A 27,362-nucleotide genomic window follows, 5' to 3' on the forward strand; every position below is an offset into this window, starting at 1 on the left:
AAATTATCAACAACGGAAAGTGTTATATAAATGGTATATATGCATAATGAATTTATAAATTTTAACATTTTTCAATACGAAATTAATATTTAAAAATTGAAGTACATAATACATACATACATATGTATATACTTTTAGAAAGTTTTATGAATAATAATAGTTCGGAAAGCTTAGATGACTCAATTACTACTGAATGTGGAGAACAATTTCAATTTTATAAAGAAAGTATGTCAAAAAATGTACGCGAATTTCGATCTTGCAGATTCCAAAATTTGATATTTATTAACTCAATTTGATATTTATTTATTATTTAAATTTAATTTATCATTTTTTAAAGATTTATGCTACAATGAAAGCGAAACAAATTATAGCAACAAGAAAATAATGCCATTTATTCTACATTTATTTTTAAATATATTTTTAACAATACAAATAATTAATGGAGCAAGTATATTTATAATTGGACAGCTATTAAGAATATATTTATTTAAATATCATCATCCGAAAGATAGAAAAACTATACATTCACATATATTTTATTTAAATTTTTTGGGTCTACATTTATTAGTGCCAAACATTATTGGAATGATACATAAAAAATATAACAAAAACAAATATAAAAATTCATTCAAAATCCTATTAAAATTTTGGTGTTTATCAAATTTTATAACAATTATATACGGTACCATAATGACTGGTTTATTATATTATGCATCAGATTCTATTATTGAATTAGCTGAAATTCAATTATTAACTGGAATTAATTTATATTATATTGATTCAGAATGGCATTTTATATTAGACCGCTTACAGGCTGAACAACAATGTTGTGGAATAAAAAGTTATAAAGATTGGATAGAAAATATTTGGAATACAAATAAGAATTTTTCAAATATTAAGTATAACAACTACAATATTAATATAACAATTAAAACTTTGATTATATATTCAGTAGCTGTGTTTATACTGGTGCTAATTTATCATTGTATAAACCATTTTGACATTTGTGGCTATAATGAACAAAATAATATTAAAATAGATCAAAATTTTTAACTTCTTTAACTTAACAATTTTGTGTTTAGTGAAATGCATTATCAAATTCAGTATAAAGGCGACTACTGAAATTTTATTATAAGATGTGTTTAGTGTTTTATTTATTTTTATTCATATTTTTTAGAATTGGAAATATATTTGAAAACAATTTGATTCCATATAGTTGTTCAAAGGTGCACAAAAATGAAATTTCGAATCGTAAAACCTATATAAAAAGTAATATCAATTTCACTCTACATAATCAAGAAAATTATGCTTACAGTTATATTATAAACAATAATAATAGTAAAAACACTAATAGAAGGTTATTTTTTGATGATCTAACTTTATCATTGAATAAGAATAATATAGAGTTTTTATCAATAAATACAGAAGGATGTTCGAAAAATTTATCTTATATATTCGTAAAATTTATTCATATTTTATTTATTATATTAGGATTATCATTTTTGATTCAGGTAAGAATAATACAAAATAATTATGTTATACGTACATTCGGGTCTCCTGCAAATAAACAGCGCTTCAGTTTGAAATGTCATTTAATTTTCACGTATGCATTCTTCATGTATTTACTAAAAATTAGAAATTTGACGTTTAAATTCATTAGTTTATGGTTTGATTTTTCATTTGAAAATTAACAGTTCTCTTTTATTAATTGTAGGTTTGCAGCTAAAATGTATTCTTATTTTTGCGTATATTATGCTCTGCTAAAATAATATTAATTGTTATGCTGATCATCCACTATACTTCGTTTTTCAACAAGTTGAAAAACACTTTGATCAACATAGCCACTCACACTTCACATTAGTTGAATGCTTTCAACACTACAGATGTAGTTTTATAAAACATACAAAATTACGTCCACATAAATTAATTTTTTTTTTATCAACCAAAATATCAAGAATTTTTTCATATCATAACATCAAACAAATTTCAACCATCAAATGGTTGATCGAGTAGTTCACTAACGGTTCAACGTGTTGAAAGCTTGCTATGTAACTAGTGGAATTATAAATTGGCAGCGTTAAATACGTATATAATTTGACACACTTATCCTTTTAAAATTCAATTTCAAAATACATCAACATAAATTTCAATATTTATTATAATTACCTCTAACTTTTAAATTTAAAATTAATATTTTAAAACTCATATTGATATTATTAAAGGGAATACTGACAGTGTTAGTGAAAATGGAATATAATAGAAGTAAGCATGAATATAAAGGGCAAGTTAATTGGAATATGTTAGAAATGGATCCAATAATTGAAATTGTAAGATACATTACGTATAGAGTGCATAAATAACTCTACCTACTCGTATTGACAGTATTTTTATCACTGATAATTTTTCAGCGCTACCCCAAAAATCGCGTACAAATGATAACAATTCCAGTAAAACAAAATTTATGCAGTAGCAATCAAAACTTTGAAAATCTTAACAAAAGTACGCAAACACGATGTTTTGAAGAAATTAATACACGACGAATGAAAAGTTTTAAGCACAATATTCTACACTAAATTAACACTTCCGGAAAGATTTTCCGGAATGCTATTAAAAGTAGAAAGTTTGAACCTTCTTGTGTGTAAAAGGAATACTTGTTTTGAAATGGAAATTTGGAGTTTTGTATAAAAAAATATGGTAATGCTAGCATATTTCATACATAAGTATATTTGTTTATTTATGGGTAAAATATTTCTGTCATACCAGTTCACGTTTACCGTAAATATTTTGGTATGTATTATTTCAATATTATAAAAAAATTAATATAATTATCAAATAATTCAATTTATTTATTAAAAAAAAGTTGAAAATTATTTTTATTGTGTAAATTTGCTCACTACCATATTGATATTTATTATATGCATTATTTATTGAATTAAAAAATTTATATACATTTTGTATTTTAAAATCCTGTTTAATATTGATATTTCATTAAATAAAATTAATTTTTTTCAATTAAAATTTTGGAGAATAAACAGAACCTCAGACCATTGATTGTAAATAAACTACGCAAAAAAGCTTTTGCGAAATTCTTTATAAATTACGTTTTTGTCAAAGTTTATATATCAATTTTTAGATGTCATTTAATTTTGAATGTGTAAGCTCCGTGTAAGACTTGTCAATATTAGTTGTCAAAAATTTTTAAAGTTTATCAAAGCGCGAATATCAAGTTGTATTTACCAAGTTTACAGAAAAAAATTTAATTTAGAGTTTCCAGAGTTTATGAACTAACAAAGTTTATCAATTTATAATTAAGAAAATGTCCGTTTTCGAAGAAGATATAACTAATGATATTTTAGGTGAAGATTTAGAAAGAAATATAAGTGATAATGAACTACCTGGAACAGATGATGAGCAAAATAATGAACAGAATGAAAATCAAGATCAAAATAATGATAATCCAAAACCAGTTGAACCAAAAAAGAGAACAGTAAGAAATCCTAAGCATACTTTAAAAGTGCAAACATTAAAAGGCCCTCGCGGTATTCATACTATTGAAAAATATTTTGATGGAATAAAATATCGCGGTAAAGGCTATGAAAAACAAGATTTAAATGAAGTTATGAAAAGATTACAACATTGGGCACATAGAATGTTTCCTACATATAGTTTAGATGATATACTGGAAAAAGTTGAAAAATTTGGTAAAAAGAAGGAATTACAGGTCTATATGACTAGATATCGTTTAGGACAATTAGAAGGAGAGCTTATTCCAAATACAGAAGATGATATAGAACCAGAATTAGCAAATATAAATAATGAACCTTTTGATGAATTTGATGCTCTATTAGATGAACAGATCGCTATTTCAAAGTTAGCCCCAAGAACTCCTGGATCAAGATCTATGTCTATGTCTAGCAGTGTTTTTAATACACCAAAATTGAATGAACACAATGCTGCAATGTCTACACCTTATCCACAAAACTATGATGATTTAGATAATTTAGCACAACCATTACCATCAACACCTATTCCGTCAACGCAAAAATCACCAAAAAAATTAACAGCAGAGCAATTGGCAAGAATAGCAGAAAATCGTAGAATAGCGATAGAAAGATTGAAAGCTAAGAAAGAAGCACAAGGAACTAAATAATTAGAATGGAACATGAAATAAATTCCAAAATAACTATTTTTTAAAACATGAAACAATAATCTATGTCTTTTATTTAAAGAAAACTTATTTAAATTTTTTTATGTACGTAGTAGATGCAGTAGAAGCTCTAATATAAAATTGTGTAATTACCGAATACTTCGCGTAGTTTTTATATTGTACTTTTAAATTAAAATACTTTCCAAATCTCTTTCTCCAAACTACCTACCACAATAAATTATTTTTAAGAAAATTTATTAAATAATTTGAATTTTTATTGGTAGTGTACATAATTGGGCAAATTTAAATTGATGTTGCATAAATTCTGTAAGATATTGCACAAAATTTTGTGTCCACTTTTAACAAATTCCTAGAAAAATACAATTTGATTATTATAGTATTGCTTCAGTAACAATCCACTAACAACCCATAGCTGTGATTGAGAAATTCTATAAAAATTGTTTAAATTTCTAAAATTTTTCCAACTTACTTTTTTTGGTTTGAATACCATTTCTTATTAATGCATGTTTTTTTAACAAATTAATCATCGTTTTGAGCTTTGCTAAACAATTATTTTGATGTTACATATTTCTTAAAACATTTAAAACATCTATTGACATATAATTCATATTCTGTATATAATTTTTCATAGTATCTACATACATAATTTCAAAAAATTACGTTTAGTTCCACTTAATGTAATCGTAATTAATTTGTTTTCAGAAAGATTTCAAAACAAAAATATGTAAATGCAATATAAGAATTCGCTTGTTGCGAGATGAGAATAATTGTGTATCAAAAGCTGTAAGCACTTGTAAAACACGATTCCTAAAATTTAATACACACTTCATCCTGTTTCAAAAATTCACAATATTGTAACAACGGATAACGTTGATATTTTGAAATCATTTTTGACAATTAAATTGTCTTAATATATTGACATATGTTCGTGACATTGATGTCAAATGACTTGAAACATCAAACTGACATTTGACAAGTTGGTTTAATTATATATATTTAATTTGTTGGTGTATATGTTTATTATTTTCTACACTACGCTGAATATAACATTGGCAGGAATAACAAAATAAATAAAAATGTTTAACAAAAAAGATATGGAAAGAAAAGAATTTGGTATTTCTTTTATATTACGTTATATTGAAAAAAATAAAAATATATTATTTGGTCAACAAAATACTTATAAAATTGAGGTAAAAATTGCTAAATGGCAAGAAGCTCAAAAATTAGCTATAAGATTCGGAATTGTTCCAACACCAAAAAGTTGGAAATACATGAGAGATCATATATGGGAAAGATGGAAATCTGAGACATTGGTAAGTGAATTATTGTCATTGAATTTTGTGCAATTTTTTATACATGCAATAAATAAAAAAATAATTCAGAAATTTAGTGACAGCCGTCACAATGACACTTAACCGAATCGTTTGAATTTAAAAAGTTTAATTGTCATAAAATGAGCTTTTGAATATGTAAATTATTTACCTTCATATTTGAATATTTTTGTATGTACGAGTAGTTTGAAAAATTATTGATGTTTTGATTTTTTTTTGATATTTTCAAGTATTTCATATTTGCATGCAATACCAGATATTTTAATGAATTTTTGATATTAAGGAAAGATTTAATTTTCTTCCTGTATGAGGATGAACGAAAAATATAAAATGAACGAATGATTTTTGTAAAATAACTTATTTAATAAAATATTAACTAATTTATAAAATACTTATTTCTAATGTACAGAAGTATGTCATTTTCGGTTCATATTTCTTAAAAAAAAAGAACGCAATAATGTACGAATATTGCTTTAAAAAGCAGTCAAATTATGTTATACCATGTAGTAGAGGCAGGTACCTCCCTAAACTAAATACATGTATAAACCTTGAACTCATAATACTGTTATATTATATATTATGAGTTCAAGGCTATTGCAAGACTAATGTTGGCCCAAATAATGCAATTAAACGCTTTTATAACGCTTCTTTTTATACAACAGATACTCTATTAATACTAACAACTTATATTTTGTTTTTAACTAATTCTAATTTTTAATTTTTTTTAATCATCAGGAAAAACTTACTATTATTGATTCTGACCAACATACTGCTAAAATATTGAGACCGCTTAATGAAGCGGATCGAATAATATGTAATATATTGGGAATAAAAGTTAAACATGATAAACAAATTTCGTTAGTTAAAGAAGAAATCGATTCGGAACCTGATGAAGCTGAAGATTTTGAAATTATTTCTGATGATGATGTCAATATACAATCAGCTTCATCATCTACAAGTTCTATGAAAACTCCCAAAATAACATTTATTCCAGTTAAAAAAATTAATGAAACTAATTCAAATACAGTGAATCGTAATAATTTGAAATCAATTGATCGTTCGAATTCCCCAAGTACATCAAAAGAATTTGCAAATAATGACAGTACTATAAACCCAAATAAAGTAAGTATAAAAATTATGAATTTCTATAAAAACATTTAGTTTTACTTTTTATCTCAAAATTGAGTTACCACGGTTTTTTACGGAATAAGTCTAAAATATCAAGTGATCTGAGAAAAATTAAAGTTTTTTTTTATGGAATTGAAAAATTTCCAGAAAAATATTCTTTCGATTGCTTTGCACGGTTTGTGTCTTTAATATTTTAGTACACATGTACTAAATATTAATTAGAAATTATTGCATATACAAATACGACTGTTTTAAGCACATGCACAGGAATACAGCAGAAAGTAAATAAATGAAACACAATGCAATTAATACGAAATAATGTCTATGTGTGTATTTTTAAGTTATTTCTTGCTTTTATTATAATAAACAAAAGTAACAAAAGTTATGCGTGTCGTATTTGGTGCTCATAAAAGAATTTTAATAACAATGCATTCGTATACCAAATTTCACTACACCAAAGTGAATCAAGAGGAAAAAGAAAAGAGTAATCGAAAGGTATTTTATATTTCTATAATACTACTCTTCTAAAAAATTTTCAGCGTTTTAATAAGTTTCTGATTAATGTTAAAAATATTACCAAAGCTGTAACTGCGGGAGATTTCCGTTATTAAGCCAGAACAATAGCGAAACGGCAAAATCAACTGTACAGTATTTTCCGTATGATACACACACAGTAATCTGAAAAAACAAAACCGCCAGCGGTAAAAATAGGAATTTATGCTTTTTTACTGCCAGCGGTTAAATTCACAATGGTAATTTAGCTTAAGTCCTATTTAGTTTTAGTCCTATTTAAAAAAGTGTATTCTGCATGAATCCTGATATTTCTGAATCGCTCTTGTTCTGTCTTTAATTTAATAGATGTCCAAATTTTGGAGAAATACAATATTGTAAAAATGTTAAAATATAAAAATGTGTAAGTCATTTTAATGATAACTGTCAAATATTGATATAAGTATTTAATTTAGTTATTGTGAATTAATTTTTCAATGGTGAATTTTCACAATTTGTATCAATCACAGTCTTCGCTGACGATTGAAGTTTTTCTATAGACAAACAGTCAAAGTTATTGATGTGATAAATTGATGATGATAATGAAATGTGTATATTACGGAATCTATATAAGCATAAGAGTTGGAAATTTATAGATTAAAAAATATTTAAATCAATTTAAAGAAAAAATGTAAGTATTTTTAAAATCAAGTACTTATGTATTTTAATTTTTGATACTGTAAAAGTAATTTAACGAATTTTTTCACTAAATTTAAAATATTGACAAAAATTTTAGGACAAAAGTTGTAAGTAACAAAAGGCAGATGCTTCATCTAGTTAAATTAATGGAAGAAAATTTAGATGTTGCAAGAGCTGTGATCTCTAAAAATAGCGCAAAAGAGAAATGGGAGGAATTTTCAATTGAACTTAATAAATTAGGTCCACCTCAACGAGATTGGGAAAAATGGCAGCGTGTATGTAATATGCTTTTCTCAATACCTACTTATATTAGATATATAATTATATATGTAGAAATTTATAAATTCCACGCGTATTTTATAGGTTTGGAGAGACTTAAAAGCAAAAGTTAGAAAAAAAGCTTATGAGCAGAAGGAAGATACAAGAATATATGGTATTGCATCAAATAAATATTACCCACTTTCTCAAATGGAAGAAATGGTTGCAAGTATATTGGAATTGAGTTCCTCTATGGATCTACAAGAAGATGTAATAAATTTAGATGAGAATAGAAGAAGAACTAGTACTATTATTGAAGAGATGGAAACAGTTCAAGATTCTAATAGTTGTATTGAAAATACTGTAGAAAATGTATGTGATGAATTTGAGCCAGCTTCTGAAAAGTCGAAACTTGAAGGAAAACGGTTAAATAAAGAGCTGAAAATGATACATAATGATAAACGATTAGATTTATTAAAAGAGCAAATTAATTCTCAGAATAAATATCGTGAAAACGCTTCAAAAATAATGGGTGATTTTCAAAAAAGCTTGGAATCTATCGGCAAATATACAAAAGAAAATTATTTTGACAAAAAAACATATAGGGAATGTAAATTAGATTTTATGCGAAAGAAAATAGATCTTTTGGAACAGGAAATTAAAAATAATGAAGATGAAGCTAGAAGGCAAGAAATATACAGAAAAACAAAATTAGAGATGAAAAATAATTCTTATGTAAATAAACTTTTAAATTTTAAAAATTAAAATACAATGTCAAGTTATAGAATTTTTCTGTTATTTTTTGTTTTTGTTGGTTTTCTTTTCGGTTACGTATAGTTAGCTACCCATAAATGACGTTCTATTTTCTATATTCTGTATATATTTTAGTTTATAAACTTTTAGGTCTTAGAATTTCCTGCCACTCGTTGGATAGGTATTATATCATTCTTTGGTAAAATTTCATACTATAAATAGAAATTGTATGAATTTTCATAACATTTTTTTATTTATTAGGTTAAAGTATTAAAATAAAACACTTGATTGAGTTAAAATTAATTAAAAATTAATTATGTTTTAACTTAAAAAATTCATTCATTTAAATATAAATTATTATAAATTTAATGAATATTTAAAAAAAGTTCTTATTTTCTTTTTAGCCGACACAACAGACTGAAAATAATATTGAAACATCTAATACAGATTCAACACTTCAGCTTTTAACGGAAACAAAAAATACCCACAAAATGATTTTAGAAAATGTTCGCGACATTAAAATGAAATTATTTATGCAAAAAAAATCTACTACACATTGTGAGGATTGCTCTAGTACAAATAAAGATATGTTGGCGGTACAAAATCAAATCTTGGAAGTACAACAAAAAAATTTAAACATTCAAATGCAAATTATTGAAGAAATTAAAAAGTTATCTGAACATTTTTTCTATAAAACCGATGAAAATAATTCGAAAAGTGTTCAAAATGAAAATTTGGAACTTAATCGCAATAGTGAAAGTGATGATGTAAGTAATAGTGACGAAGATCCTCTTAGTAATATAAAAGACAGAAAAAGAATCAAATTAGAATAAGTAAAGAATTTCATTTTTTTTTTTTGCTTCTATACGTTCGAGCTTTGGATAATTTATAAAAATTAAGCAAAAAAAAAAACAATAATAGAAAAATTTGACAAAAATTTGAAAAATAAATTAAGATTTGCCTTTTCTTATAAGAATTTAATCGAATATTGTTATTTTTTATATGTGTATCGATGTTAAATTAAAACAAAAAACGAAATTCAACTTTTTTATTCATCATTTTGCGGTTTATTAGTAATAAAGCCATAAAATAAAGACATTTAGTCCGTGTACCGTTTATATAATTGTGCTGGACAAAAAAAATTTTATTTTATAATAAAATCAAAATTTTACAAATCTTTTATATATCTTATAATTACATCGAGATCTTTAACTGAAGGGATTCCTACAATAGTCTTTTTACTATTTACGTAATCTTCATAGATTTTTATGCTTTTTTCACTAACTTTAGGCGGTTCTACCGATATACTTGTATCATTTTTTAAGTTAGGAGAAGGAGATAATTGTATTCCTTTCATTAATTTTGCATTTATTCTAGCCGCCTCCTTATTATTAGTTGGCAATCCTTCATTTTTATAAAATTGTGAAGATAATCTACCGATTTGTACATATTTTTTATAAATTGCCATACTTTCAGTACTTGGTTGTTTTATTTTACATCCATAAACATCTTCCATAGTTGGCATTAAATTTTCAAATGTTAATGGCGTAGTAGAAATTTTTATTTTCGTTGAATATTGCCGGTTTTTAGCATTTAATGTTTGAAACTCATCGTCAGATGATGAATCTTCTTCACAGCCAGAACTTGAAGACGCTGATGATGTTGTTGAACTCGTTGAACTTTGTCCTGTTAATGATGGATTCTTTGCACTTGAACGATCTTCTCGACGTCGACCTGGTTGAAAAGGGCTAAAATTTGTTCGAAATGTTGGCATAAATCTCATTGCCATTTGACTTATTCGAAAAGCAATATGCTCATTAAATTCAGTTAATTTAAAAGACATATGATAATGAGAGTATGAATCTATCATTTCAACATCTTTGGAATGTACTCGAAATAATTCTTTTACAATTTTATTTAAATCAGAACAGGAATGTGGTAAAGAAGATCTTACTTTGTGTCGAACCCAATCTGTTAAAAACTTGGTATCGTTATTAGAATTAAATGATTTATAATTATGCATATAATAATCTGTTTGCAATTCCCATATTGGAGGATTTTCTAAAACATAAAAAAATATTTTGAAAATATGTTTACATTCAATGAATAAAAGAGAAAAACTTACGTTTTGAATCATTTTTTGATGGTATGTAATATCCTAAGAATAAGTTATAACTATGTTGCTTTTCGGTATCACTGAAAGTATTACTAAAATATCGACTTAATGTTTGCATTATATCATTTCCTTGTGAAGCCCATGCAGCAGTTTTTCTGTAAGTTTTAATTCTATGAACTAATTGACTGCCGCCATACTGTAAAGCTAAAGTATCTCCATGGTCTTCATATAAATTTTCTAGCATTGTTACACAATCAGAATCAAATTCCAATTTAGGTGGTTTGATAAAACCTAAATTATATAGCTGATGAGCTAATGCAACTTTTCCAATAGCAAATTGGGCAGTATTAGTTCTGTCCAGACAATCGACACAATTAACTCTCACAATACCCGTTTGTAATGTAGTAGTATCACGATCCTTGAAGAACATTCCATTTTCCTTGATAACGTCAGTTGAAATATTGGCAAGTGATTCCATCACATTTCCGTTTCGGCTTTGTCTTGCCATATCGAAATGTCTATATATCATTCGATGCTGTGGTGGTAAAAATTGATTTAAATATTTTATACTTCTTTTCAATTCTCTACTTAGAATGCTTTCATGTTTCCTTTTTTCACGTTTCTTTACTAAATTTAATATTATTATTGGTGATCCATAATGGAATAAAAGTCTTTCAAAATGTTTCGCTGCTGTTTCACAAAATGGATCTGACAAATCTAGAGTTATTGGAGGTTTTGGTACCATTTTGCTGACATCTTGTGACCAATGCGATGGTATAGAGCCACGCATTTGGGTAAAACTACACAATCTATGACCATCCATGACAATTTGTTCGGTTTCAACCTCATTTGCAACATCACCTTGAAAGTTAGCACCTCGTTTCAAAAAACGAGTACCTGCGAATTTAGTGCTGCGACGGGCAATCAAGCATACGAAAATTGGTCGACCGAAAATACTTATACTAGATTGACTTATAAAACCATGCGTTACTTCTAATAACCAATCTTTTAATAATATATGTTCTCGGGCTGGTTTTAACAAAAATGCATTCCAAATAAATCTTTCTCTGGGCTGCGAACGAAATGCATAATCAACTCTTTCGTTTTCTGATTGAACATTATTAGTTAGTGTATTCCAATCTGGAAGTGGTTCGTCTGAATCAATATTAACATTGCTGCCCACGAATTTCGGAGCAGACATATTATATTGTAATGTTCTTGTTAAATCATAACTATAACTAAAATAGAAATTACTTCTTAAATCAACATTTTGAAACATTTTTACATAACGTTGTTCAAACGGATGCGGTTGCTTTGTTGCTAGTTCATTAATACGAATCATTACAGTATCCTTAATCGTATATATTAAATGCATACCAACAAAAGCACATCGTGTTCTTTTTGTTACTAAAATTAAATAATAGCCTTCTAAAAATCTTACAAATCCTAAGATTCCATATGCAGATGTAATTTTTGCTGAAGAAAGATTTTGTGCCATTCTTTTAATATCTTTTGCTGAAATTTCATTTGGATCCTCGTGAATTCTTAACTCATCTACAGCGGTACGATCAATAATAAGTAGGCGGAATCGAGTTTCTCGATTATTACTGCCAATTAAATAAAATTTCTAAAAAATTACAACAATTATTTTTTATTTTACAAATTTAATTCAAAAATTTTACAGATTTTTCATCATTTTAACATACCGTTTTCGTTTCATATACAACAACTTTCTGTATTGAACTTATTACAGGATGAAATATAATATTTGCATTATTATTATTCATTTTAATTAGTTTTACTATAATATTTTTTAAATATTTTTATTAAAAGGTGTTGTTTTACTAAAAAATTTACAACAAACTTCATTTCTTATCAGTGGAACAGCTGATTAGAAAGTAGGAATTAATAGTAATTTTTGTGTCTAATATGCTATCACATGTTCACACTCTTTAGTAGTTCTGCGAATTTGAAAATACGATTAATTGTAAAATATTAAATTAAATTAAACGAAAAGCTTAATGTTTTTAAATATAAAACCATATACAAAATTTGTTGTCAAATTCTAACTTCAAGGGAATTTATTCAATTTCCGTAAAACGTCAACTGAATGCAATCAGCTAGTGTTCAAAATGTGTACTATTAGTTTTGGTTTTTGACATTTAGTTGTTCCTGACATTTGAAAAAAATTTAGACAGAAGATTTTTGAGATTTTTTTCGTAAAAGTAGAATTTTTATAAAATTTTTCTAATCCTAATATTTTAATAAATTGCAGACTTAATTGAAAAATAGTTAATTAAAGCCAAACATAATTATTATAACAGTTATATTAAGTGTTAGCTAGTCGGGTTTTTTTAATATTTAATAATTGCCTTCTTCCAGTACTGTGTATTTAAACATATCAAAGAAAAAAAGACTTATAAAATTTGCAAAACAAAACTTCAATGTAAATAAAAATATTTTTTTTTTATCCTGAGATGAATTTTTGAGTGGTGAAAAGGATTAAAAAGCTATGAGAAAATATCAGCAACTATTTTTAATATTTATAACAGTAGCTAGTTTGGCTATACTTTTTGTTTATAAAAGTGAAAATAGTAGATTAAAATATGTTTTACATTATGTTAATTTTTTTGGTCGAAGTGATGCAGCTTTATTGTCACGAATAAATAATACGAAAATTATGCAGGCTTCTTACTATTATAGCCCATTACCATTATGGCAGAGAATCGGAATAAATTTTTATGCATATTCTAGTTTTTGGAATAAAAAAAGTTTAGTTGCTGGTGGTGAAGCTATTTCAATTGTCACCGGTTTTAAGGATGCCTTTATTAATTTTCAATGTTCATTAAAATATGAAAATGATAAAGTTATAATGGGAAAATTTATGTTTATTAATTTGGCTAATGATATTGATTTGAAAGAAGATGTTAAACCTGGTGCAGAAATATTTTCAGTATACAAATTTATTTGTAAAATTACTAGAGATTTTGGACAACCTGATAAAGTAATTTTTACAGAAATTAAAACTAAAGCAAAACATGAAATTACATTAAAACATATTCGAAATAATTTATTACAAGATAACGTTTCAACTAGTATTTGTTTAAATCTCATACCATACAACGAAAGCATTTCTAGTATTTTACCTTTATTTACAAATAGAGATAATTTTATGCAATTTTTTATCTTACATCAAGCTATTGGAATTGAAAATTTTTTCATTTATAATGCCGATATTATTCCAGAGAATGTAAGGTAAATAATATGAAAAACAATTTGATGTACAAAAAATTTTTTTTTAAATTCAAAATTTACCAAATCTAATTAATAAATAAATTTTTAATTATATTTTTAGACAACTTCTATCAAAAACATCTTTAAATATCAATTATTTTCCATATAATTTTCCATTTGATTATCATTCAAGAAAAACATTGAAAATTTTGGAAAGTGATTGCTTAATGAGATCAATGCATTTATCAAAATATGTTTTAATATTAGAGCCAAATGAATTTTTTTATCCAAATTTCAATGTACGTTTCAGAGGTTCAGTAATTAAAGATTTAGATCATTATGATACAATGTATGATCGATTTGAATTACCATCGTTTTCTGTTTGTATGGAAGATAATAAAAAAATTTTAATGGATAATAATATGTATAATCCTGAAGCAAAAATTCATCATAAATTTTATGTTTATAAGCCTACATTAAGAAATGAAGAGACAAAAAGTATTGCATTGACTGTATCTCAAGGATTCATTCATCGTTATATAAATTGTTTCAACATTACTGATCAGTTATATGATTGGAGAAATTCTATAAGAAATGATTTTATGCATTATTTGCAGACTGTGCGAAATGAAATTAGCTTTTTATTTTAAATTGATATTTATAATTTATTTTTTTTTTTATAAATATTTAGAATTTTTAATGTAAATTTAGCTTAAAAATAATAATAAAAAATAAGCAAAAAGATCAATAATGTTTTTTAAATGTATTTAAATTAGGTAAGTTTTTACTTATTTTGAATCTTTTTTCGACCTTTACTTAAATTTTAATAAGAATATTCAATTTTAATAAAACAATAAAAGAAAAATTATAATAAAAGAAAATCAATTGTGAGTAAAATTACAAATATGAAGAAAGTTCAAGTTTCAGTCAATTTACTGTTCGCTTTTGGAAAATTTAATTTACATGTAAGGTTACAAAAAAGGTAATTAAATTTTCTACTTTTTTAAGTTGTTAACTCTTTGGAATTATAATCAATTTTTAATTTTTTAATTAATAAGCTTCATTGCGAAAAGGTTGCAGTACAAAAAATGAGTAATTTTATTGGAAAAATTAAGTAGTCTTTAGAAAAATGAAGAATTCTACTTTGAAAGTGAATGAAAAGTTAGTAAAAAAGTGAGATACGCGATAAGGCTGTAAGACTGGTAAGCCACACTATCAATAGCGAAGATTTAAATTCAAAATTAAAATTTTTGAATGCTATCAAAATTTTTCAGAATTGGAAATTTTTACTTTTTTTACAATATTTCCAGATTTTACAAAAAAAAAAAAAATTTGGACAAAAAAGTCAATTGGTAATGCTATTTCCACAACATAAAATTTTTTGATATTCTACGTTTCAATTAATCGACTTGGCATACGAGTATTAATTACATATACACACACGGCTTATAATATCGCAGGGATTCTGTTATGTATATGATTAGTTTATCTTTACGGTGTCCAATTCGGTTCGATTTAAAATCGATGATGATATTTTGACTTTCTACGTATACTTTTCCCAATTGAACTTCAATTGAAGAAATTTCGAAGAGTTCGTGAAGATATTTTCTTTATAATATCTTCAAAATGAAAAATTATGAAAAAATGAAGATAATAAGTGTTAATCTATTTTGAAGTTACAGATTTTTGTTTAATCAGATTGTATAGTATGATTGGAAAGTTTTAATTAATTTTTTTTTTTGACAAAATTGTATGATAAGATTTAACGGGTACGAGTATTTCTGTTTGACAAGAGTGTATGATAAGATTGCAAACTTCAAATTACTTTTTTTTTTATAATATTTCTTAAATTTATTTTCATTTATATTAAATTTTTACATAAATTTTTTTTTTGTTTGTTTGTATGCTTTTTCTTTTAATATCAATACTCAATTTTTCTCTAACATTTTCACAAAAAGAAAAAAAAAACGAAAATGAAACAAAAAATAAAAGTTTTTGTTCTTTGTCTCTTTTTTTTTTTTAATAATTTTTTAAAATTTTTTTTTTCCTTCTTCTATTCACGTGTGTAAAGAAAACATAGAATTAGTAAAGGTTACAAATTCCTTTTTTTCACTTTTTTTTTTCTAAAACTATATAGATAATTTTTTTTGTTTGTTCAAATTATTCTTTGTGTGTTTTTTTACAATTTATATTTAAATTCTTTTTTTATATTTTACATCTATGTATTTGTTGTTTTCTTTGTTTTTATTTTATTTTTTAATAAATATATACTCTATATATATAATATATTTATGTACATTTATTATATATTATTTTCTTTTGTGAATTTCATGATTTTTTTTATTTTTATGATTTTCTTAATATGCAAATATTTTTTTTTATATTTTGTTCATTTTTAAATTAATTTATTCAACATACTTTTATTCTTTTTTTAAATTATTTTAGTTTTTTTTTAGCTTTTACCACAATAATTATTAATTATTTAAACTATTTATGATTAAGGTAAATGTAATTTTTTTTTATGAAAACAAAACAAAAAAAAATATTTACAAAATGTTTTTTAGAGTTTTACCGTTAATATTATGCTTTTTTTTTTATTTTTTTTTACATTGTTTCAACATAAATATAATGCTTTGTTTTAGATAACAATAATTTTAATTTATTTAATAATGTTAAAAAAAAAAACAATTTTTTTTTTTATTTTTAATAATTTTTTAGTTTTTTATTTAAATGATTGCTTTATCAATATTTTTTTTTTGTTCTTTTTTTTTTTATATAATTTTAGAAAAAACAACAAGTATATTATATAAAACATATATTTTAAATGTGTTTTGTTTTTGACATACATGATTGTTATAACAAAAAAATTAAAATATTTAATAATTATTTAAAAAAAATTTTAGCTTTTAAAAATTATTTACAGTAATGTTTATTTTAGAAAAAAAAAACAGAAAAGAAGAATAAATAGCGCTTATTTCTTTCAAAATTTCCTGAAATAAAATTCGAGAAATAATTTTGTCAAATAAAAATAACTAATTATTATGGTATATGCATACAATTATATCATTTATATTATTTATAACAAAATTCATTTGCCCCATACTCTTTAACTTTCTTAAATAATTTAATTTTAATTTTAGATATATATACTTGAAGTTTAGAATAATACCGATTAAAATTTTGATAAAACATAACTACAATAAATAGGAAAAATTTTTTAATGGAAATAAATAATGAAAATATTTTCCCAGAATTCCGAAGAACAGAAGAATGAGCTACTAAAGGAACGAGTCAAGGTAGAATATACAAAAACAAAAATTGTATTCGAACCAGTTGGGCACCACCGCTTTGTATGTGGATGGTTAACCAACTAGATACTTATTTTGTTTTATATACAAATTTTATAATATAAATAAAATTTTATTTCTATTAAATTATTATTAGATAATTTAGTTCGAATTTAAAGTTGAATGTATAAGAAGTATGTTTGATAATATATAGAAGCTATACAAAATATTTAAATGTAACATATTCGGTAAATTTAAGCTTTGTTAAAGTTCTAAAGCATTTAAACAAAAAAATCACGTAGAAAAATGTAAATAAGAAAAAATCTTGAAAAATAACTTGTAAAAGTTATAAAACTTAATTAAAATGACCAGAAAATTATATGTGAAAAAATATTTTAATTAATAATTTTTAATAATGAGCTTATCTAGAGAACTTATTTCCAGAATATTTTTAAATTAATTATATTGTAAATTAAAAATTTAATTTAAATTTTCAATTCAAAAAAAAATTAATGTTTCCAAACAAATTTAAATATTCAATATTAAATTTTAAGAGAATTTTTAATTAAAAACTATGAATTTAATGTAGATGATTATTAAAATATAATAATTAAATGTAGATAATATTAAATTTAATATTTAATTTATATAAAAGAATTAAATTGTCAAATATTTACACCATACAAATGGGGCAAAGAATAATAATTTATAAAATTTTATTATAAATAACAATAGAATATTTTTATTAAATTTTTATTAAATATTTTATTAATTTTCACAAATTTGATATAATTTTAGTTTTCAATTTTTTCTTTTTATAACATTATATTAGATTATTAAATTCTTTATGTGAAAATATTCAATATTTTCAAATTTGCTTTTTGAAATTTAAAGATTAGAAAAAAAAAATAAATATTCAAAAATAAAAATTATTTTATAATTAAAAAAATTAATAATTAATAATATTGAATTAGAAAAATGAATACAAAATTTTTTGTTCTAAAATTGTTTAGAATTTTCCTGCCTAAAATTAAACTTAAAAATATTATAAATATAAAAAATTCATCCAACATTTTTGGGTAACTACAAATCAACTCCATATTTATTTTTCTTTTTGAGACCAGCTCAAATTTTGAGAGTAAAATTTTTTTTTTTCAGTAAATTTATAATTTTTATTTTTCTTTGTTTGTTTTTAATAATTAAAATTAATTTATTAATGCATGCGTTTTTGTTTTTTTTTTTTTTTCGAATAATTGTTATTTATTTTGTATATAACAGTTTTTTTTTATGCAAGTTGTAATTTTTGTTATCGCATTTTTATCTTTATTTAATTTTCTTTTCTTTTTTAAGAAAAATATTTAAGGAAAAACAAAAAACAAAGCAATCTCTTAAAAATTCTTTTATATATATAATTTATATTACAGTAAAAATATAATGAAAATTATATAAGTGTTATAATTCGTTATAATAAATTATTCTTTGTTCTATTTTTTTTTTTTGATAGGAAAGCGACTATGGAAAGTAAAGCCAAAAATAATTATTAATTAATTATAATATTGATAATTTAATTTTATATAAAATTTTGTATATAATTATAAATTAATGTATGTTTAGTTTAAACTTAAGAGTCTTTTCATCATTGTTTGTAACATTCACATTTTTGTGTCAACATTAAAAAATTATCTCTGTCAAAAATAGTTTCCATTGTTCATTGTAATTTTAATATGGGAAAAGATTTGGTGTCATCATATTAAAACAAAAACATAAATGATACAATTATTTTTCATTCATTATTTTTTTTCTTTAGTGAAAGACAGTTTTCGTCTTTCACTCATTTTCTCTTTCAAAAAACTGAATGACATACAAAAATTATTTTTCTCCAGAGAAAAAAATGAGTGAATGATAAATGTTTATCTATCATTTTTTATAATAATGGAAACTATTTTGTGAAAGTTAAATTTTTAATGATGGAAATGTGAATGATAAACAATGAAATGAAAATTAATAGTAAATTAATAAATTAATTAATAAATATGAATTATTTATAATTGTTTTGAGTAAAAAAATTTAATTGTGTCAAAATCATCCTGATCAAATTTAATTGTGTCAAAATTATTATGTTGAAATGCAAAATATATGCTGCATTAATAATTTGTTAAACCATACTTAATAATTTGTTAATTTATTTTTAAAATATGGTATATTATGTATAATTTTGTTTTTAAATTTTGAAAAATTTAAAAAAAAAACAATGACATTAAATTTAAATATTCAATATAAAAAGCAAAATTATTCAAATTTAACCTAATATTTTAGGTTATGTTCTTTAATAAATAGGTTATGTTCTCCAATACAGGAATAGTTAATTTAGGTTATATGCTATAATTCAAGAATAATTTATAATAGAAATAACATGACAGAAATAAATTGTGGTGTTTTTTTTTCTTTATCAGAAATTTTACTAAAATGTATGAATTTTACTTATTTATGTATATATATATTTTCTATATATTAACAATGTTTTAGTTATATAATATTATTTTTAGTATTTTATTGAATTTTATATAATTTTATCAATTCAGTTTTTTTTTTTAACTTTTTTGGTGTTTTAATTTATTTAATTTTTGTATGTTTATTAAACACGTTATGAAGTTCTATAGTTTTGTATTTTAAAAACAAATATTTGAGATGAAGAGAAATTTGAAGAAGAGAAATAATATAACTGTAAATCAGATACAATTTTCGATTATCGTAAATTTTTACATGACAACTGACACTTGAGTTTAAGAATAATTTTCAATAATTAAAAATTCCGACTGATTTTTGAATTTTGAAATTTGTTCTTTTTTTTTGCTGAAAGATTTGCCTCTTTATTGTAATTTTGATTTGAAAATTATGACAGCTTTTTTTCTTTTTCAAGTTGAAATTAGAAACGAATACTAAAATATTCTAGAATTAAGATATTTTTATTTTTTGTTGCTTTTTTGTTTGTTTGTGTAAGATTTAAATAAATAGATTACATACATAATATTTTGTCGTGATTATATACATACATAATGTGGTTGACATTAATATTATTTATGGCTTTATTTAACATGAGTTACTAAGAATACACAATTTTATTTACATAAAATATATATATATATATATGTATATATACTGTATTTTGTTTTTGTCTTAAAAGTTAAAACAAAATAATTTTTTCTGAATATAGTGTGATTTTTGTTTTTTCTTAAAAATAAAAAATTTTCATGATCTTTTCCTTCATTTTTTTTTTTGGTTTTAATATTTTTTTTTATTTTTGATTTGCTTAAATGAGTTTTGGTTTTTCTTTCATTCAAATTTTTTAATTCTTTTTTATTTATGTTTTCTTTTTAAATTGTTTTTTTTTTTTCTTCATTTTATTCATTTTATCTTTATTTTGCATAAAAGTCTATTCTTAATAAAGCTATGATCCCAATTTCAGCTGATAATGGTACCTTACTGCTAAGCTAATCTACCATTGCTCTACTATACATAATATTTATATATAAATTTTAATAGAATGATAATTATATAATATCAATTTTAGTTTGACATCTAATTAATTGATTAATCAAAATTTTGTGTTTTCAAACACGTAACACAATTTTATTGTTGTATTTTGTTGTTCTTCTATACGTATTTGTAATTTTGTTCTTCTATACTTTTCTTTAATTTTTTATAAATATTCATTTCTGGGTTTTTCTCTTAATTTTTCGTAATATTTAAATGTATTTTCCCTAAAAATTATTTTGTGCAAAAAAATTAAGTACATTTACGGTAAAAACTATTTATTTAATATTTATTTTGAATTTAATTTTTTATTTAGGTCTGGCTTTTCTATTCTATTTAATAATAATGTGATTAAAGAATCAATAATAATTGTTTTTATTAAAATTTGTGCGAAAATAATTTTTTTCTATTTTTTAATACTAAATTTTCTGCTTATATATTTTTTAAATTTTATTTTTTATAATATTGCCAATTTTATTAAATATATTAATTTTATATTTACTTTTTAGTAAGTTCGAATTTGGATACACAAAACAATGCTGTTCGAATTTGATTAGACAATGTTATTATTAAAGTTTCAAAAGCCTGATGTAATGGTAAAAATACTAATATTACATCCAAAATTTAATCAAAATTATATAGTTTGGTTTTAAAAAATTAATGAAGCAATATTGTTTTTTGAAAGTACATAAGTATAAAAAAATTTTGTGTTACCGTCTTGGTAAATTAGTTATATAGTAAATTCAATTAAGATTTTGGATAGGACTGTCAACAATTTTTTTTATCAAGATATACAAGAATTAATTCAATGAAAAATTTGAGAGTTTTAATTGATAAATTTTTAATTTTAAAAGTCTCAATGTGAAATTCTGAACAATAGACTGTGTCAAAATAGAAAATGTCAAAATAATGTCAAATAAATTAAATTAGAATGTAAAAAAGCTTAAAAATAAAAATAAATCTTTTGAAACAATTGCACTTTGAACACAATAAAATGACAATTCTTATATCATATATTTGAGCAGATTTTAAAATTGAATTGAAAAATTTTTTATTTTTTAAGAATTTTTTAAAATATTTTTTTTCTTGCTTTTGGCTTAAATTGTATTTTTTAAAGAGTAAGAAAGGTCTCCTTTTAAATTTTATTGGTGATTGTTTATAAATATTTTTAGTAAGATACTTGAATAGACATTTTGCTGGTGACTGTCACAAAAGCGAGGAAATTAATGTCTGTGATTAGGATATAAGAGTTGAAAATTTTTTTTTTTTAAATATTCTATAGAAGAAAATGTTTTTATTATTTTTATTTTTTTTTTTTTTGTGTTTTTTAATTTTTTTTTTAATACAATGAACTTCATTGAACACGCACACATACAATAATATTGGAAATTTTTTTTTGACTGGTGCATAAAAATGTTGTAACTATTAATGATTTTTGTTTTTAGTTATTGTTATTTTTGTTGATAGAGCAATGGCGAAACTTAAAAGACTGGTCCCTTAATCAGACATTATTTAAAAAATTTTCAAAATAAAAGAAAAAAATTATAATCAGTAGTTTGTTTGTTTGGTTTTTTTTTTTATATTTTTTTGGTTTTTTTTTAAATATTTAATATACTTATATATTTTTTTTTTTTTGAGTTTTTAGGTTTTATTTATTGATTATTTTTTTTTTCAATGTTTTTATGTTTTCTTTTGGTTTTTTAATATTTTATGTAAGTAGATATTTTTGTTTTTGTGTTATACATAATATTTTATACAAATTTTTTTTTTATAGTATTTTAGTTTCATATATGTATGTGTTTTTTGTATTTTATGTTTTAAAAGTTTCTTATTAATTAATAATACACAATACATATATTTTTTAAAAAGAAATTCGTTTGAAAAAATATTTTTAAGTTGGAAATAAAGTACATTACTTATAAGTATATGAATTTTATACATAACTTTATTTTATTCTGTAAAACTATATGGATTGTCATTTTGACATTTCGAATAAATATATTTTTTGTGAAATATTAAAAAAATTACGCAATTCTATTTCAATTCTATAATTTAATTGGGTATAAAGCAAACGACATAAATGCAGATTAAATGCCAATTTGACTTGTATATATTAAAAAAAATTGTTTGCGTTGACATCTGCATTTTCGAAGATGGCTACAGAAAGATTGGTAATAAACAAAATTAAATTAAAAAAGAATTAATTAAAATAATAAAAATATCTTTAAATTTATTATTGATTTCAGTGTAAAAATACGTATTTGTATGATCGGATGCATGATCGGATTTTTGAATACAATTTTGTTATTTTCAATTTTTTTTTTATACCCCTCTATTATGTATATCGGTATCGGCCGATAAACGATAATTTATCGGCAAAATTTTGTGTTTGTATTACCAACATTGTTTATCGGTAAATTTTATCGGAGTCGGGAAAGCTTTTTTTCACTGTATAGAAAACGTATTAGCTGGTATTATGAAAACGATAAATTGTCGGGTTTTCCCCGATTTAAAAGCGGGTACAAATTTTTAAACGACAGATTTTTTTTTTTTTGTAAAATCTTCATTTTATCAAGGAAACTGGTGTAATTGATTGCTTTTTTTAAAATGTAAGCATTTTTTCTAAATTATTTTCTTTCAAAATGTTATTCATATATTTTATTTAGGAGTAAAATCGTAAGCAACAAAAAACAAATTGCGCGGTTAGTAGAAAAAATGGAAGAGGACTTAAACCTGGCAAGGAATGATAATCTGAAATTCTGGATAAACCTAAAAAATGTGTACATATTATATATGTAAATAATAAAATAAAATAGGTACATAAACATACATTTTGTTGTCTAAATCCAATGGATTAGTTGAATCTCTTATATGTCGTCTTTGAATAGCTTGCGTTTCTTCACTTACTACCGTTTCTTCACTTTCAAAATATAATGCACGCGACATTTTCCCGATATATGTATATTTTTATTTTACAAATTTAACAGAAAATAATTTGCTTACAACAACTTTTTAGCACATCAAAACCAAATTCAAAATAGTTTTAAAAATTTTTTGAAAATAACTTTTGAAAGAAAACAAATGTCATTAGAAAAAAAAAAAACTTTTTCTCCAATTTACAAAAACAAAAATTTGTATGAAAAAGCTTCTTTTAATCGGTTGAAATATTTTTATCGGTATCGGTTCATAATACAGAAGAAACTTAAAACCGATTAGAACTGCCGATAATATATCGGCCGATACCGATGTTCATAATAGAGGGGATAATAATTTAAATTTTGGTAACTAAATTAAACTACTAAATGAAATACGGAATAAAAATTGTAAGCATTCTTTTTTTTTTGTTTTTAGTGAAACCATTGCAAAGACTTTATTGGATTACATACATAGAAGTGCCTTTTAGTAAAATGCCATAAAAAAATAATCAATTTTTTTATTTAGTGAAACAGAATTTTAATAACAATCAAACAAAATCAGAGTGTGTAATTTAAAATAAACATGTCAGCTTTATATTTTTTGGAGAACAAAAAAAAAGAAAAAATATTCAAGAATTTATTTGACATTCATAAAATATTAAATGTCAAAATGTGCTTAATTAAATATGACAAATGTTTTTAAAAAAAGAGAGAGAGAGCTTGGCTACTTTATTAGAAAATTTTTTAAATTTTTTTGTTTTATAAAATTTTTTCTCTTTTTCTTTCATTAAATTTTAATTTATAAAATTTTTATTTTTTCTATTCTACAATTTTATTTGAATTTATTTTCAATGGTATGGAAATTTTGCATTAAATATAATTTAATTTTATTTTTATATTTTATAGGTTATAACTTTTGTTCAATGTGGACACAGACAAGGTTATTTCTATTGCCTTTTTAAATTTATTATTATTTATTTTATTTGTTTTTCTTTGTTCATGTGTATGTATGTATTTAATATTCTAATTGAAATTTTATCAAATATTATTTTCTCTTTTAAATAATATTATTTAAAATATCTTACTTTCTCTATTGTTGCTGTAATCTTATGGACAAAAGTTATTTCCAAATTGTACTTTTATATAACAATTTTCTTTTTAAAAAATATATACATATTATATTATATAATATATATTAGTGTATAACAAATTAAAAATTAAAAATAACAGTATAATATTTTGTTTCTTTTTTTCTTTGTTATAATATAGTAAAAGGTAAATATTAAATTTTAAAGTTTTATATAGAGTTTTTATTATATTTTTTTGTTTTAAATTTATTTATTTATTCTTTTAATAAATTTGAAATTTATACAAAAAACATTTCATAGAAAGTTTAAAATATAATTTTTATTTAAATAAATTGATGAAAAATATATTTATATATAGGTATATAGACTTTTTTATTTTTTTCTTTTTGGGTTTTTTTCACATTTTTGTTTTACTCTGTTTCAGATTTAATGCGGTTGTAAATCTAAAACAGATATCTGAAAATTATATAATATGCCTATTTAGATTCAAATATTAGAATATTTCTGTAGATTCTGAAATTTTTGTTTTATTATTCAATTTATTTCATATTTTTGTAGATTATTTTAAATTTTTAATTTAATTTTTCTCTATTTTATATTTTATTGAAATTAGAATTTTTTTTTCTTTCTTAAATATTTAATTTTTAATATTTTTGTTTTTGTCAGTTTTTATATACAAATTTTAAATTTTATTTTGGGTGTTCTTTGCTTTTGATTTTTTTTTTATATTTTTTAAAATATATGTATATATAATTATATATATGAGCTTTGTTAATATGTGTGTATATATGCCATTATGAATGCAATTTTTCTTTTATAATTTCAATTGTTATAATAACACAAAATTTTATTATTTATATATTTTTTTGTTATATTTTTATTAATTATTTTTGTATATGATGTATATCTGTTATACAATGCAATTATTTAGTTTTCAGCTTATTTTTCAATCAATAATTTTTCTTTTTTAGGTATGCGTTGAAAATTTTATGATTTTTGAAATTGAAGGGAACAAGAGATTTGAATGGAAATAGCAAAGATTTTCTTTACAAAACGCATTATTGCAAGAATATAGTTTTGACAATTCGATAAAAGGAAAACAGTTCACAATATGATTTGATTGCATCACCCATAATAATTTCACTGCATTGCTGATAATTTAACAATATTTTTGTACACAAACTGGATGGCAATATTTGTTTATGAGCATTTGAGTACAGTTTTAAGAAATTTGAAGAAAATATTCAAAAATTTTAATTTTTTTCATTTTATAATTTTAAATGTAATTTTTTCGTATATATTCTATGTGAGAAGATGATTTTATTGAAACGATGTTTAATATAATATAGATTTATAAGAACAACCTATGTGTATAATTAAATAATTAATTAAATAATGTATAAATTAAATAATTAGTTTTAAATAATAAGTTGATTTTGACACATTCTTCAATATAAAATTATTTATATTCTTACATTCATTTTATATCTATTACAATATTTAAGTAAAATATGAATATATAAAAGAACACAAATTGAATTTACATAAAAATAATATAGGAGAATTAAAGAAGAAATAAATATTTATTTATAGAATATTATATATGTATATCAGAAAATTATTATTTATTCATTACAATATTTGATTTATATTATAGTTATATTATTATTGTTATAATGTAATAAAAATATTCTGTATTAATACACCTACATACACTGCTAATTATACAATCTGTTCAGCAATCTTTATCTTTACGTTTATGATTTTATGTACGAGTATGTGTGTGTTATTGTGTAATATATAATATGAATTATATACACACGGTAAATATATTATTTATTTATAGTATATACATTCATAAATATTAAAATATCCTTTTATTTTGAGGGCTGCTTGAATTTCAATTTCAATTTTTTTTTTTTAAATATTGTTATGTCAATTACTTTCGTGTATTCTGATTTTGGGAATCGATTTTGTTGAATTTTGTAGTGTTTTGTACATACGTATTAAAGGGAATATACGACTTTAATAAATACTGTTATATATACCTATGTATGAACTTTGTTATTATACCTATATATTTTTATGTATACTTTATGTACAGGTACAGATTTTAAATCTCTTTTATATATGAAATTTTGGTTTTGGTTTACTGCTTATATGATACCATTGGCATATTATGAGATTATTTCATATTAAATCAATTTAAATTAAAAATTTTTCAGAATTTTCATTAATTTTTTTTTTTGATTTAATTAAAGAGATGAGTTCATATATGTACATATGTATTGTATTGTAGATATAGCAATCCATAATATTATATTATAAATATTTTGTAAATATAGAAAAATATTTCAAGTAT

The 27,362-nt window shown here is 22.5% G+C and overlaps 4 protein-coding genes across 5 annotated transcripts; 3 read left to right on the forward strand and 1 right to left on the reverse strand.

The window, feature by feature from the left end:
- The first annotated feature begins 3,220 nt into the window (after positions 1-3,220).
- LOC129608506 (protein TIPIN homolog) lies at positions 3,221-4,272 on the forward strand. The gene has a single exon (XM_055520037.1). It carries the CDS (start codon positions 3,317-3,319, stop codon positions 4,148-4,150), a length of 834 nt encoding a protein of 277 aa, XP_055376012.1. The 5' UTR covers positions 3,221-3,316; the 3' UTR covers positions 4,151-4,272.
- A 941-nt stretch (positions 4,273-5,213) lies between these two features.
- Positions 5,214-9,745, forward strand: LOC129608493 (repetitive organellar protein-like). 2 transcript variants are annotated; one of them, XM_055520002.1, is made up of 4 exons: positions 7,711-7,807; positions 7,913-8,090; positions 8,179-8,808; positions 9,231-9,745. In XM_055520002.1, coding segments are annotated over exons 1-4 (1,239 nt in total). In that variant the 5' UTR covers positions 7,711-7,805; the 3' UTR covers positions 9,660-9,745. The 2 variants fall into 2 exon arrangements, with proteins under 2 accessions (XP_055375978.1, XP_055375977.1); XM_055520003.1 differs by lacking the exons at positions 7,711-7,807; positions 7,913-8,090; positions 8,179-8,808 and adding exons at positions 5,214-5,481; positions 6,235-6,621.
- Positions 9,746-9,902: 157 nt separating this feature from the next.
- LOC129608326 (polyphosphoinositide phosphatase) lies at positions 9,903-12,805 on the reverse strand. Its single transcript, XM_055519781.1, has 3 exons — positions 12,649-12,805; positions 10,952-12,569; positions 9,903-10,887 (listed from the first exon to the last, which is right to left on the reverse strand). Exons 1-3 carry the CDS (start codon positions 12,727-12,729, stop codon positions 9,995-9,997), a joined length of 2,592 nt encoding a protein of 863 aa, XP_055375756.1. The 5' UTR covers positions 12,730-12,805; the 3' UTR covers positions 9,903-9,994.
- Positions 12,806-13,167: 362 nt separating this feature from the next.
- Positions 13,168-14,927, forward strand: LOC129608501 (uncharacterized). Its single transcript, XM_055520032.1, has 2 exons — positions 13,168-14,197; positions 14,298-14,927. Exons 1-2 carry the CDS (start codon positions 13,455-13,457, stop codon positions 14,824-14,826), a joined length of 1,272 nt encoding a protein of 423 aa, XP_055376007.1. The 5' UTR covers positions 13,168-13,454; the 3' UTR covers positions 14,827-14,927.
- Positions 14,928-27,362: the final 12,435 nt, after the last annotated feature.

This window comes from Condylostylus longicornis, unplaced genomic scaffold (assembly GCF_029603195.1).
Source record: "Condylostylus longicornis isolate FDR11 unplaced genomic scaffold, ASM2960319v2 ptg000031l, whole genome shotgun sequence".
Classification (NCBI taxonomy): domain Eukaryota; kingdom Metazoa; phylum Arthropoda; class Insecta; order Diptera; family Dolichopodidae; genus Condylostylus; species Condylostylus longicornis.

Excerpts from the sequence above, each read along its gene's own strand:
- LOC129608506 (XM_055520037.1), top strand. The coding sequence starts at position 3,317 with ATGTCCGTTTTCGAAGAAGATATAACTAATGATATTTTAGGTGAAGAT.
- LOC129608493 (XM_055520002.1), top strand. Across the intron at positions 8,091-8,178 it reads ATTGGGAAAAATGGCAGCGT|GTTTGGAGAGACTTAAAAGC; the intron begins GTATGTAATATG and ends CGTATTTTATAG. Across the intron at positions 8,809-9,230 it reads AGATGAAAAATAATTCTTAT|CCGACACAACAGACTGAAAA; the intron begins GTAAATAAACTT and ends TTTTCTTTTTAG.
- LOC129608326 (XM_055519781.1), bottom strand. The coding sequence starts at position 12,729 with ATGAATAATAATAATGCAAATATTATATTTCATCCTGTAATAAGTTCA. Across the intron at positions 12,570-12,648 it reads TTGTATATGAAACGAAAACG|AAATTTTATTTAATTGGCAG; the intron begins GTATGTTAAAAT and ends GTAATTTTTTAG. Across the intron at positions 10,888-10,951 it reads ATCAAAAAATGATTCAAAAC|AAAATCCTCCAATATGGGAA; the intron begins GTAAGTTTTTCT and ends TTTATGTTTTAG.
- LOC129608501 (XM_055520032.1), top strand. The coding sequence starts at position 13,455 with ATGAGAAAATATCAGCAACTATTTTTAATATTTATAACAGTAGCTAGT. Across the intron at positions 14,198-14,297 it reads ATTATTCCAGAGAATGTAAG|ACAACTTCTATCAAAAACAT; the intron begins GTAAATAATATG and ends TTATATTTTTAG.